The sequence below is a fragment of the Caloenas nicobarica genome, chromosome 2, assembly GCF_036013445.1.
Source record: "Caloenas nicobarica isolate bCalNic1 chromosome 2, bCalNic1.hap1, whole genome shotgun sequence".
In the NCBI taxonomy this organism is placed as follows: domain Eukaryota; kingdom Metazoa; phylum Chordata; class Aves; order Columbiformes; family Columbidae; genus Caloenas; species Caloenas nicobarica.
In genome coordinates this window covers 144,089,052-144,102,970 of record NC_088246.1, presented here as the reverse complement: position 1 = coordinate 144,102,970, position 13,919 = coordinate 144,089,052, and the positions used below count along the sequence as shown (strand labels likewise).

Below are 13,919 nucleotides of genomic sequence, written 5' to 3'. Positions count from 1 at the left end.
TTTTCTTCATCTAAAATAAGAACTTATTTTACAAGCAGTACAGGGCAAGTCACTTTTGTAACTGCAGTTCTTTAGAATACATCAGAGATTTTCACAGAGGAACAGATTCACACTAGCTCAGGTAGTTTTCTCAACTCTGTTATTAAAAAAAAAAAAAATCACATTTAATTTGGTAAAATATTGAAATATATCTAGGCTTATTCTCAAATTCAGCTTTATACTACCCTTTCTAAACATAGCTAAAATAAAATGCAATTAAAATATTTATTGTAGGTGTAACATTAGCAAGACAAATGCAGTGTCAGTGACAAGCATAACATCTAAAATTATTTCAACATTATGCTCAATACAATACGTGCACTATATTTTAGGAATGCCTACATACCATTTAATTTAGAAAATAATTTATATGTTAATGGATAATTCCATTACATTGCTGGCATATTCCTAAATGTTTAAAATAATTATTTTCTTAATGTTTACTGGTATCTAATTGTATTGTGAATAAAGTCAAAACTGAAATACCATGCTAAAAAAAAGTTACAAGCTAAAATGTTGAGTGCATACATATCAATGGTACAAACATCCCTACCACAGGGTGAAAGAATTTAATAAAATTTAAGTTTAAAAACTTTATTTCACTTCGATAAAATTTGTATTTTTGTAAGAGAAACACCTATGAGACAATTACCTAGCTCATTTTCCTAAACTGTGCACATATCATATTGCAAAACTAAAGGAAAAGTAGGAGCAAGCTCATAAAAGCTGCAAACAGAGCAGGATATCATGCATAATGTTCACAACAACTCACAGGTTATTAGTAAGTTATCTGAAAAACAGGTAAGCCTTTCAAGCCAAACATTGCTTTCATTTCAATGACAGTAACTCCCCTTGCCTTCAGCAGGAATTACACCTGTGTAAATGAAAGCAAATGTGGGCCAGGAAATCAGTTTACCCATAAAAGAAAGGAACTTTAGACAGAAAAAAGGCTCTAACCACTTTGTCCTCCTGGAGTTCATATCCACGAAAGCGAGAAAGAAAGGACAGAAAAAAGAAAAAGAAGGGAAGAGTCACTTTCATTTTGAAAGCAAGCAGTAGTATTTGTTAGTAAAACAAACAAACAAATATCAAAGGAATAAATATCTGTCTTATTTCCCCAAGTAGTGAAGATCTAGTAAAAATACGACATTTTAATAATCTTCTTAATCCTTTCGTAAGTGAAATTGAGATGATTTTATATATCAAAGAAAATATTTGTACAAAAGAAATTGCACAAAGAAAATTATTTTCATGAAAATAATTTGGGATCCATCTTCTAATTACCTTAATAAAATAAATGGAGTGTCTTGTAAAAGGGATGCAGAATTTAGCTCTGCATGCCTTAGACCCCAGCATTGCAAATGATTAGCATGCATCAACCCTTGGCACTTGCAAATAGTCCAGCAAAATGAAGAGCGTCTGTTTACTGCTGCCAGACGAAGGGTGTGCATAATGGCATAACTGCATGTTAGTAACTCAACACATCTTTAAAATACTAGAGTTTTAAAGCACTAGGTGACAGAGTTTGTCACAAGTGTTTACTGTATGTTATATCAGATCTGTGTTATTTATACTTTTTCATATCCATAAATATTAAACACAAACATTCCCATTTATTATTATTTCCCTTGAAGGAATTGACCTTTTAGCTGTCTAAAATTGTAAAATGGAAAAATACTTTTGAAAATGAAAATATTCAAAATGCTTTCAGTCCCATTTTTGTGAATGATGATTTTTTTCTGATACCTTAATTTCACATGCCAACACGGAGACTAAATCTAGGCATGCAATTAAGCACTTAGCCATGTTGGAAATACAACTGCTCACCAAGAAAGGGTGACAACTCATTTTATAGCTTTGTCATTCAGACACCTATATGACATGTAACTTTATGTTCTTATAGAAGTTTTAAGTTCCCTCTAATACTAGAGACACAAGTAAACCGGAGAAAATACAAGAGGTCAACCAAGACAGTCAGGGCAGTGGAGCACACAATATATAAGGAGAAGCTGAGGGAAATACGCTTGTTTAGCCAGAAGAAGGCTGGGGTAGGGAAGGGTGCGGGAACAGGGAAATTACTTGCATTCCTCAACTACTTAAACGTGAGCTATAGGGAAGACAAAGCCAGAATTTTCTTGAAGATGCACAGCTAAAGGACAAAATGCAACAATCAGGGGATTGGATTGGACAGAAGTGAAAACAAAAATCACAAGAGTGGTTAAGCACTAAAAGTGATTGCCCAAAGACAACTCTCCATCCTTGGAGATTTTTACAACTCAGTTGGACAAGATCCTGAAAACCTGGTCTAACTTCAAAGTTAATCATACTTGGAGGAAGATATTGGTCTAGATAACCCCCACAGGTCACATCTGACCCAACTTACTCTATGATTTTATGTACAGTGGTAAAAGATCAAAGTATTTTCAAATATGTTGGGAGTTTTAGTGGTATTCTCAATTATACAAATAGGATATATAATTGAAAGCTATCTAAATCACAGGACTTCTAAGCATTATCACTCTGTGTGCAAAGACATATTTATCTGCACAGCATCGGGTGTTCTGCTACTTTCCTAGCAGGGCTTCTTGTCCCACTGCAATAAGAGTGGCAGTAGTTGTTCATAGATACTTTGAATGGAAACATCTAGTGCCTCGATTTCTCATCCTCACCTCTGATGAAATATACCCTACTATGCAAGAGGAGTATAATCCATAAGCATGTATTTTTAGCATAGAGGCTAAGAAATTTTTAAAATTGTAAATGTCTGATTAGGTTGCTTTCTTAGTGAATGTCTCACAGCTGCAGGAAGAGGCAAGCACAGAAGAGCAATTAAGTCAGAATAGTCCAGCTCCCCACTTTAAGGATGCAGAGAGCAATTAAATATAAAATTTTAATACAAAAGAACGTGAAAATATTAAATAAACTCCAGTAAGACACAGTAGGTAAAATAGCACGTGATAAAGATTAAGATTTTAAATAAATTAAACTGAATAAAAAAGTAAAGGTAGCAGGTTTCACAAAAATGAGAGGCAGACACAGTGATATTTCAAACTAGTAAACGGGAACATCTTTAAAACAATCAATAATGAATGAAAAATGTAAATATTAAGTAAAAGAGGTTAAAACTTATATAAATTTTCAAAAGGGGCAAGATCCTTAAGAAAACATCCTTAATGGTGTAATAACTTTCAATGTCTTCAGTTTTACCTTCTGCTTTTCATCTTCTGCACTGCACCACTATCCCTAACACTTTAGAACAGACTATAAATAAGGTGCATAATATTTGAAGAAAATGCTTAGAAGTTATGCTATTTTGAAAGTGTTAATTCCTTACAATTTTCACTACATAAGATCCATAGTCTGGTCATTTTGTGACAAGTAATATTATGTGTAGTATTCTCCTCAAAGATACACACTGAAGCATGGGATAAAAGGCAATAAATACAACTTACAATACAGGAAATTCAGACTAGATAAAAGGAAATTTTTCTTCTATTTTTCAGCCATGAGAGTGGTCAAGAACTGGAACTGGTTGCTCAGAGTCTCCATCCCTGAAGATTCAAAACTCAACTGGGCAAGGCCTTCTGAAAACTCATATAATACAACACTCTTTGAGCAAGAGATTATTCTATGATTCTATTCTTTCTCAACCATGAAGAAAATCTAGCTATATTACCCTTTTTAAATAACTGTCTCTTACATACAGTACACCTAAACATTTTGTTTTGTCATTTATAGGGATTTCTTTCCCAATTTTATCTCTATTCCAAAAATGGCTAATAAAATCTACCCATTGTCCTGACTACTTTTATGCTGTTCTATCATAGTATGCCAGTCTAGCCAAATCATAAGTGATAATTATGTATAGAAAATTTTACCTATTAATTATTCTAATAGTCTTCTGCAAGCACACAGATGACCTGCATCTCTTCACACTATGAATTATGTTCTAATCTATTTTTTCACTCAGTTTTCACCTAAGATAAGAGGATTTTTAAAACACTTATGAGGAGTGAAACCATAATACACAAGAAGAAATGTAAATTCATACCAGAAAAGTAAACTCAAATAACAACATAATGGAGTATACATGCAGACCCGTAATAGAGATTACTCAGAAATTTAAAAAAAAAAAAAAAAAAAGAAAGAAAAAAAAAAGAAGGAAACAAACTCTCACTGCAACACTGACGTATGTTTTAGAAAGGACACTTTAAGAGTTTTGAGGCAGTTTTTCTAACACCTAATCTTGTGCCAGGAGGTTCTAATGTTAGAAACTAATGGCTCATAAATATTGACCTGGTAATACTGTTCTGTTGCATCACTCTCTCATTTTGCCAAATCTTAATTTGTCTTCAAATCGAGAGTTTCCAAAACCTGGACTTAACTTCAATCACAGAAAAGATAAAACAGATACTGAATGCATCATAAGATTGTAAGCAAGGAGAACATGACTCACATTTCCTAGAAACTCAGACTACATTAGTGAAAATCATGGCTAATCAGTAATTGTCATATATCAAAGATATTATCAGTCGAAGTCTCACTCTCTGTTAGCTCAAATGTTAGCTCAAAGTAAAAGCACCACTTAGGCAACAATTAAAATTATATATATATATATATGTATTTATAAACTATATATTAAAAGAAGATGAAAGTCTTTTCTCAGAAATTAATGGCATAATGAAGAGTCTCAAACACTTCACCATATAAGTGTAAGCTTTCCAGCATAAAGCAGTAATTCCAAAAATTGATGCCTTGGAAAGCACAGTTAAGACTCCAAATCCTGTCATTCACACTGTGGTGATAACAGTAATCAAGACTTGGTTCACATAATCTACCTATGTTGAATAATGTCGAGGATGAAGAGTCTGTTTTCCGAAACAGGCTAAGAAATATAAAGACATGGGAAGTTCAAGACGAGGCACCACACTTTACTGAACACTGAACACCTAAGACTACCTCCAGCTTCTCAGCAACCTCCTCCACATTGCTAATTAAACATTCTTGAGTTCAGAGAAGTACAATGCAAGTAGTGACATGACTGACCATATGAGAGACAGTCTAGTCAGTCCCTTCAATACCAAAGACATTTAAGAATTGTTCAATGCAGTTCTCAAAGAAGATCTCTAAAAGAGCAGCAAATTGGTCAGACTTCAGTGGTATTTGTTCTGTTCCCTGTGAAAATGCAAGTATATTTTAATATCAGTTTTACAGGGAAATATGAATATTCAGACATATAGAAATGTTAGCAAAATGACTGGAATTCCATTCTACTCTCAAAATAAATCTAGAATGAGTCAATATCTACACCTTATCCTTTTAAAAAAAATCTATTAGAAGGTCAGTCTGGCATCTGACTTCATGAGTCAAAGCCACTCTTCAAGACAGTATTTTTTCACCTTAAGTGACTAAAATTATCAGCTTGTCTAAAATTATCAGTTCTTCATTGTGTTAAGATCATAATAACCTCTCAGATATTTAAAAGCTTTGAAATAGACCAAAGAGTTCAAGTATGCCTATCTTCTCTTAAAATTGAGACCATCATCTGCTGCTTATTGAGATTCAAAACAGCTACCAAATTAAAATAGTTTCAAATAAATAAAATTTAAAACATAAATAGTTTGTGCAGTTGTCATTTGAAGGGAATGATCATATCTACATAGTTTGTATGAAAAGCATGGGGTTCTTTTGCAGAATCAATAGAACCTGAGCTGTCAATACAGAAATGCAGACTTTGAATATCAGTTCTGATAGGCATTAGTTTGCAAGAAAAGTTAACAGGCTGGAAAGGTGCAACATTTCCTGGTTCGAAACAATTGTTGTGGCAAGGCTTTTACTGTTAGTATTAAATGTAGCAATCTAAAGAAGTGTTTTGCTGGGACAGCACACTACTTCCATACTGTCCGGGCAGAAGCTGAGCTGAGGAGCAGCTCCCAGGAGAGGGGTGGAAGCCCCCGCAGGGCTCATCGCAGCCCTGTCTCCCACAGCTCTTTCCCCAAGGCTGAGCTGAGGTCACAGCTGCACCATATCAGAGCTACCCAGGAGCACAGGCAGCCAAACCCCGTTCCAGGGAAGGAAGGAGGAACAGTACTAAAGACCATGATGTATAGTAGCTGAACTGTAGTCCTGATCAGTTTGGGTATAACTTTGAAAAGACTAAAGAGGGTGATCACCTCAAATAAAATGGAGCTGATCATTGTTTATAGATGTCTTAACAACAACAGATGTTCACTAAGGCATTAACATTGTTTTCACATAATCAGGACCAGATTTCAGATCGGAAATCTTTAATATAGATGATAATACAAACTCTATTCATGCAGAGACTGAGGTGTGACATTCACTCTAATTAGAAGGATAACTTTTACAGCCTCCAGTTGTGAATTCAAAACTTCTAATTAAGAGATTGTCCTCTGAATTTCAGAGATACTTGTACTGAGATTCTCCTGAAAGATTAATACATTTGTAGGTTATCAGATTTTACAGGTGTTACACAGACTAAACTGAAAAAAAAAAAAACAAACCAAACCAAAACAAACAAACAAATCCAACAAAACAAAACAAAAACCCCTACATTGATAGGAAATTATTAAGTTTATACCAAATCCTAGCAACTTAGAAATCCTCATTGTGACAGACTGATTCTTTGGTGCTTGCCAATTGTTAACAGAATGAAATGGATTACACATTAGCACAAGCATGCTAAAATTTTGTTTTGTGGCTCAATATGGATAGTCACACTGCAAATCCTGCAGTTAGAATCATTCAACAAAAAGAACTCGATGGTTTTCTGAAAATAAAACATAGCTCCAGAGAAATAATCAGAACGCAAACCTTTCACAGAACCAGAGGGAGCTGAGAGTAGTTCCTCACTTATACATTATGTGTTTCACACACAGTTGCTATGTCTGATAAAACAACTGAAAATCTCTTACTTTTGATGTTCAAAGACAAAAAGAGAAGGATGTTTCAGTGGCTGCAAGTGATAGCAGGTTGCATTCAGCATGTGTCTAATTAAGTTGCCAGGCAAATACTGTGTTCTTCCTCTTCAAGCGAAATGTGGTCTTATCGAATTGGCATTCTGAGCTGTTGGAATTTATATTCACTGCATGCAAAGTTGTATCTATCTGAGAGCTGTATTTGTGCAATATTTTAGCATGTAAATTTCTCAGCTGCATTAACCTCATTCTGCTGTCTACTGCCTCATTCAGTGTGCATTTACCTATATAAATCAGTATGTAATTAAAAAAGAACAGTATTATATTTTGTATATAAGTGGTACTTGTATTACTAAGAACAATTATGACTTGTTATCATCTGATTTGTTATTTCAGTTTCAATCAATCTGAAATTGTTGATAAAGATAAAAGAAGACAGTTCAAGCTTCCTTACTCCCATGAAATTAAAGCCCCCATCCTGGCTGAATACTCCATTCACTAAGGCAATCAGCAGTACAGAGCAGCAGCACCACCCTTATAGTTTTATTTATTTGATCTAGAAGGAACTTCCACATAATGATAATTTTTGTACAACCTGAAATGAATTTTAATGCTTATATTTCAGGCACTGTAACCAAAAAACAAATAAATCATCCAATCATTCTGAGAATCCTAATCTAATGCTCTGACAACAGTCAAACATTTTCATGCTCTGCCCCTACCCATGACTATGAATGAACCCTGTAGGCAGTAGTCCTCCTTGTGACCTTTGAAAGAGAAGTGTTCTTTGCAATTCTACATCTTCTGAGATGTATGGTGCTAACACTGGTCTGTACTAAACTATTTAGTTGCAAAATCTAGCACAGTTAAAACAGGAAGTTATTACAAGTCAAGAAGTTGAAGTTGTCTCTATTAAGGAAAATAGAAAATAAGGAATTCTGGTAGACCAAAAATAATTTTCATGGAATAACATGTATAGGCATAAACCAGATCGTAAACAGGCAACTACCACAGTCTGTGTCTGAATTCAATCTTTTGTATTCATGCTCACAGTGATTAGAGAGATACTTACTCTAGAATATTATTTTATGCAAAATGCACCAGAGGATATACTTGAAACTGATATTTCAGAAAGAGAAGTTATAAAGTGAGGCAACAACAACAAAAAAACAGTAACAAATTTTTAAAATCAAAAGATATTCAGTGTGAAACATCTCAAGTCTAAAATATGTAACTACATAACTAATATGTATTACAAAGTCTTTCACTGAGAAGAAGAATAAAAGGTGGCAAATATGATGGCAATTTATTCATTTTTAGGGAATTTCAGTGTTAAATCAACTGAATAATAGAAAAGTGAGCCTGACATCCTCATTGGACAGATTTTTAGAAAACAAAATAGACAATAAAATTAGCAAGCATATGACACATTTATGATAAAATGTGGAAATGTCAGAATGGATTTAGTAAAGGTAATTCATGTCTGTTACGTGTATTAGAATTCCTTCAAGGAGTCACAGAGAAAGTGGGATAGGATTTGCTCATACTGCTGAGTTGGGCTTCCAGGCTTTTAAAGAATCTCAGCTGCCACAGAATAGCAATAAATTTATCCATGAGAAAACTTGATTGATTAAATTACAATAAGAAAAGTACAGGAATAAATGGTCAGGGGTCTTTCAAGAGAGAGGTATCTCTAGTGAAGTCTCAAAGGGGGTCTATCTGGAGATTCCCTGTCCAGCATATTCATAAAATTAACTAGAACAGAAATTAATACGAAACAGAAAATCTTATTTATCCCACTCAGTTATCAACAGTAGCAGGAAAAAAGCCAACTGAGAAGAGTTGCAGAACGTACTCATAAAACTGAATGGAGAAGTTGGCTTAGAGAAAGACAGATTTAAGTTAGACGGTAAGAAAAGCTTTCTATGATGAGGATCGTGAAGCAGTGGAATGAATTACCTAAGAGGGTGTGGAAGAATCTCATTGGAAATCTGTCAAAATAAGTCAGACAAATATCTGGTTTACATGAGCCATCCTGGGGACAGTCCAAATGATTTATCAGAACACTTAATTAGGAGATGAAGCCTTCCTCCCAATACACTTTTTCTATTTTTCTATGCAAATAGGCATAATGACTCAAATATCCGTCCTGATTGCCTTTTCTAATCAGATTAAATTAATACAGACAGTATTATATCTCTTATTACCAGCAACATTATTTAGTTATTAAAAACAATAAAAATATGTGAGCTTACTGAAGACAAAATTTTAAAATTACCTTAACAAAATCCAAGGCAGTTTAAGAGATTTACACGTAATCTTGGTTACCTTAACTATCAGGAAAAAGAAGATTATTTTATACTGTGTCCATCAAAAACTTGATTCCATTATTTAAGCCTACTTTTCAATCTTGGACAAAGAAATTTGTAACATTTATACCATTGTGTTCCACCTTCCAAAAGATTAAGATAATATTTGCAGATTGCATGGTATTTACCATGAACGTATTACAGAAAAAAATAGATTTATGGAAACAAATTACACTGAAAAACTATTACATCATTAAAAAATTAAATTATTGGTTTACAAAACATGCGTTTCAACAAATGTCTCAAGTCTTGTCATGCGAATTCTACAAGTGTCTGTCAGAATTTGAGACGTGTATCAGATGCGAACACTTTATCTGAAATGTTGAATAAACTGACCTGAGAACCATTTTCTGTGATTACTTCAGTTCTGCTGAATATTTTACTTTATGATCCAACTTTTTAAAAATTCATATTGCTGTTTTACCTATTGTTACAAACAGCAGTATACTAGCTGTAGCTATGTTGTTACAGGATTTATTCTTTTTCCTAAAAATATTCTGATGTTTGTACGCATATTTATATGTACACATACATAACCTATGTGCAATAGATAATAAAGACTGAAAAGCTCCATAATATATTGTGTATAGTGTTCTACCACTAATTTTACAATAAGCTTGTACAGAAGACCCTGGACAAGCAGAAAAGAAAAAAAAAATCTTTCATCTTACTTGTAATAATTGGTGTTTCAACATTAGCATCACTAGATACACGCACCCATCTCCAATACAGAGCACTAGTCTTCCAGTCAAAAAATTTCTACTAACAGACTCCTGAAAGTACAATGTGGCATGTATTAACTTAAAAGCCATAGTCACAAATCTATCTGCAAATGGAAATTATCTGAAATGAGGACAGATGTCTTAGAAGTCCCTAAAGCAGATATCATCACCTCCTTAAAGAAAATCCTTTTCAGTAGCTATGTGATTTAGATGCATAAGAAATGAATACAAGATACTGAGTGTAGGAGAAGTTTGTTACTAAACTTTCATAACTCCATACCTTATTTGACCGTAAAGACACTCTTCCTCCACAGCGTGCACAGAATTTAGTTTGGCAATACGAACAGTTATGGCCACAGCCATCAGCAAACTTTGTTTTGTGGCAGATGCCACAGGTTGGGGCATCACCCTTCTGTTCCTGCTGCTGTTGTGATTCTTCACCCATCTTCTTCACTTGCTCCTTATACATTTCAAACTGCTGATGTAATTTTCTGCAGAAGAGAAGAGATGATTAACTGTTGTTTTATTTAAGCTCACGAGTACTTTGCAATCACTAAATTGCAATCCATTCAAAACACAAGTCAGAGAGAAATACTGTAGCAAAGCAAACATATTTAATTTATGATGCTCCAGATGTGTAACATTCAAGAATTACTTCCTTTTCATTATAACTAAACTCTAGGAGGAGGCCCAGCACTAATAACATGCAGCACACAGTCCAGTTGTTGCAAAGAGAAGTAACTTCGCTTTAGGATGTAACCAGCTGTTAGCTACAAATAAAACAGTAGGAAACATGGCCTGAGTGATACAGGTGCCCATGACACTAAACATAAACTGGTTAATAGCAGAAAAAAAAAAAATCTAATTTATTCTTCCAAGTGTATTTTTACCTAATTCCACCAGACAGATGGAAACATCTTCTCTTGATACCGCTTATCTTCATTTATCCTAAAATACTGCACAGAATAATGATTCAAAAATGCTTTTTCAATCACTTTTCAAGCAGTGGGTGCAAGCCCATAAAAAGATACACCAGTTTAACAAGTTGTTATAAATCGTTTAAGCCATTCATATTATTATATAGGCACGGCCATCACACACCAAATTTAAGGTAGAAGACTACCTTAAGTGTAAAATCCAGGGACAGTAGTTTAAGAGACACACACATATATTTTACCTTCCATTTGCAGTAGACTAGAAGCACATTCATAGTCAGCTGCCATGTGCATACAGAACTGCAATGATTCCTTCAGGCATGCTACTTCATTCATATTTCTGAGACTACAATCAAATCTCCATATATGATAGTTAAAACTGCCTCACTAGGACCAAAGTTGCAACTCACTGGATGCTCTATAATGGCAGTTTTTTCTCAATGCCCATATTTCTGAAGGTAAATTATGTAATGGGAAATTTAATTTTCATTTTTAAAAGTTATAATTTTTTAGCCGAAAAAAAGCCGGAAAATGTGATGTAGCGTATTGTAAGAGATTCAAATACAAAGAGAAAAGAACAGAACTCTACCTTCTCTTTTGTTTTTATCCATATGATTTAAAGGCACCTGAACACTGATCTTTAAATTCTTACCATGGAATTCAAGTCACCTAAATTTGCTAATAGAGACTGTAAATTTTAGGAATCTAAAAGTTATTAATCTAGTTTAAGCAGTTTATTTAGCTCTCTGAACAGATACAAGCAAAACCCCCAAAATGAAGCATTTTCTATGAAACATTAAAATGCTATACTAAGTCAAAAAGTGCAAAAGATTTATTTTTCTTTAGAATTTTCTTCCAGAGATTCTTGAGATGAGATTATTAAAAACGCACATGAAGTCTAAGATAGAACAAATATCTCCTGGAAAAAACTAAATCCAGGATACCAACTTCCTTAATCACAGAATGTTAGGGATTGGAAGGGATCGTCTAGTCCAATCCCTCTGCCGGAGCAGGAACACCCAGATGAGGTTACACAGGAAGGTGTCCAGGAGGGTTTTGAATATCCCCAGAGAAGGAGACTCCACAACCTCCCTGGGCAGCCTGTTCCAGTGCTCTGTCACCCTCACTGAGAAGAAGTTTCTTCTCAAATTTAAGTGGAACCTCTTGTGTTCCAGCTTGAACCCATTACCCCTTGTCTTACTGTTGGTTGTCACCGAGAAGAGCCTGGCTCCATCCTCGTGACACCCACCTTTTATATATTTATAAACATTAACGAGGTCACCCCTCAGTCTCCTCCAAGCTAAAGTGACCCAGCTCCCTCAGCCTTTCCTCATTAAGGGAGATGCTCCACTCCCTTAATCATCTTTGTGGCTCTAATGCAGAAATATATTCTTTATATAGTTCAGATAAAAATTAATGATAAAAAACTACTTCATCAGAAGTGTCAGAGGCTCTTACCAAAAAAAAATATTACACTGAATCAGTTAAAAATTACCTCAAAAAATTGTTTACCATGGCCCGTCACAAGTTGTGTTCCCCACAGTTCAGCATTGGGGCCAGTTCTGTTTAATCTCTTTATCAATGATCTGGATGAGGGGATCAAGTGCACCCTCAGTAAGTTTGCAGGTGACACCAAGTTGGGTGGGAGTGTTGATCTGCTGGAGGGTAGGAAGACCACACAGAGGGATCTGGACCAGCTGGATCATTGGGCTGAGGCCAGTTGTATGAGGTTCAACAAGGCCAAGTGCTGGTTCCTGCACTTGGGTCACAACAACCCCAGGCAGTGCTACAGGCTCGGAGAAAAGTGGCTGGAAAGCTGCCTGGTGGAAAAGGATCTGGGGGTGTTGATTGACAGCCAGCTGAACATGAGCCAGCAGTGTGCCCAGGTGGCCAAAAAGGCCAACAGCATCCTGGCTTGTATCAGGAATAGTGTGGCCAGCAGGACTAGGGAAGTGATCATTTCCCCATACTCGGCATTGGTGAGGCCCCACCTCAAATCCTGTGTTCAGTTTTGGGCCCCTCACTACAGGAAAGACATTGAGGTGCTGGAGAGAGTGCAGAGAAGGGCAACAGAGCTGGTGAGGGGTCCGGAGCACAAGTCTGATGAGGAGCAGCTGAGGGAACTGGGGCTGTTCAGCCTGGAGAAAAGGAGGCTGAGGGGAGACCTGATCGCTGTCTGCAACTACCTGAAAGGAATCTCTTCACAGAAAGGGTCGTCAAGCACTGGAACAAGTTGCCCAGGGAAGTGGTGGAGTCAGCATCCCTGGAGGTGTTTTAAAGATGTATACATGAGGCTTTTAAGGACACAGTTTAATGCCAGATTTAAGTTATGGTTGGACTCTAAGATCTTGGATCTCTTCCAACCAAAATGATCCTATGATTCTGTATTCACAGATATAGCAAAAAACTGTTGAGATTTACTCCCCAAGAATGTGCTTTACATTATACTATAGAGGAGTTACAGGAACAAACAGGCAGCTTCCTCCCTCCATCCGGCAATACAGGAGTCCGGAGGCACACCTCTTCTGTCTGTCAAAATGCTGCCTCAAGCTCTCAGCTGCCACTGACCCTTTTCCAGAAACGGGGAGCACAGGGTTACTTCATGTTCTTATGAGTCATTTTTCTAATCTACCTGCTCTTGTCACTTGAGTTGAATTTTGAGTCCACGTGCTGCACTCAGGACATAGCAGTTGCTTGTTTTTCCCTTGCTTTCAGCCCTTCTCCCCCACGTTTGTGGAGTCAGGGCTAAGTGCCTTCCCCTGCCTTCTCACTGGTTCTAAAAGAATTCACTGCTGACTGTTCTTTGTTGAGTGGGGCAGGACACAAGTTGCTAATAAGAAAGAGCTGAATGAAGTTGAGAACAATATTTGGAAATCTGGAAACCTGGCACATTTCTGCATTTTACACTGACAACTA

At 35.8% G+C, this 13,919-nt stretch overlaps 1 protein-coding gene across 26 annotated transcripts in view; it reads right to left on the bottom strand.

Annotated features, from left to right (window-relative positions):
• The window catches only part of RIMS2 (regulating synaptic membrane exocytosis 2), a 479,246-nt gene that overhangs the window by 377,334 nt on the left and 87,993 nt on the right, over positions 1 to 13,919 (bottom strand). For 13 of the 26 annotated variants that reach the window (XM_065627842.1, XM_065627852.1, XM_065627847.1 and 10 more), the window contains 2 exons: positions 10,349 to 10,559; positions 997 to 1,008 (listed from right to left, as the gene is read on the bottom strand). In XM_065627842.1, coding sequence (XP_065483914.1) covers positions 997 to 1,008; positions 10,349 to 10,559 — 223 coding nt within the window. The remainder of the gene's footprint in view (positions 1 to 996; positions 1,009 to 10,348; positions 10,560 to 13,919) is intronic. The other 13 variants (XM_065627836.1, XM_065627848.1, XM_065627845.1 and 10 more) reach the window with 1 other exon arrangement.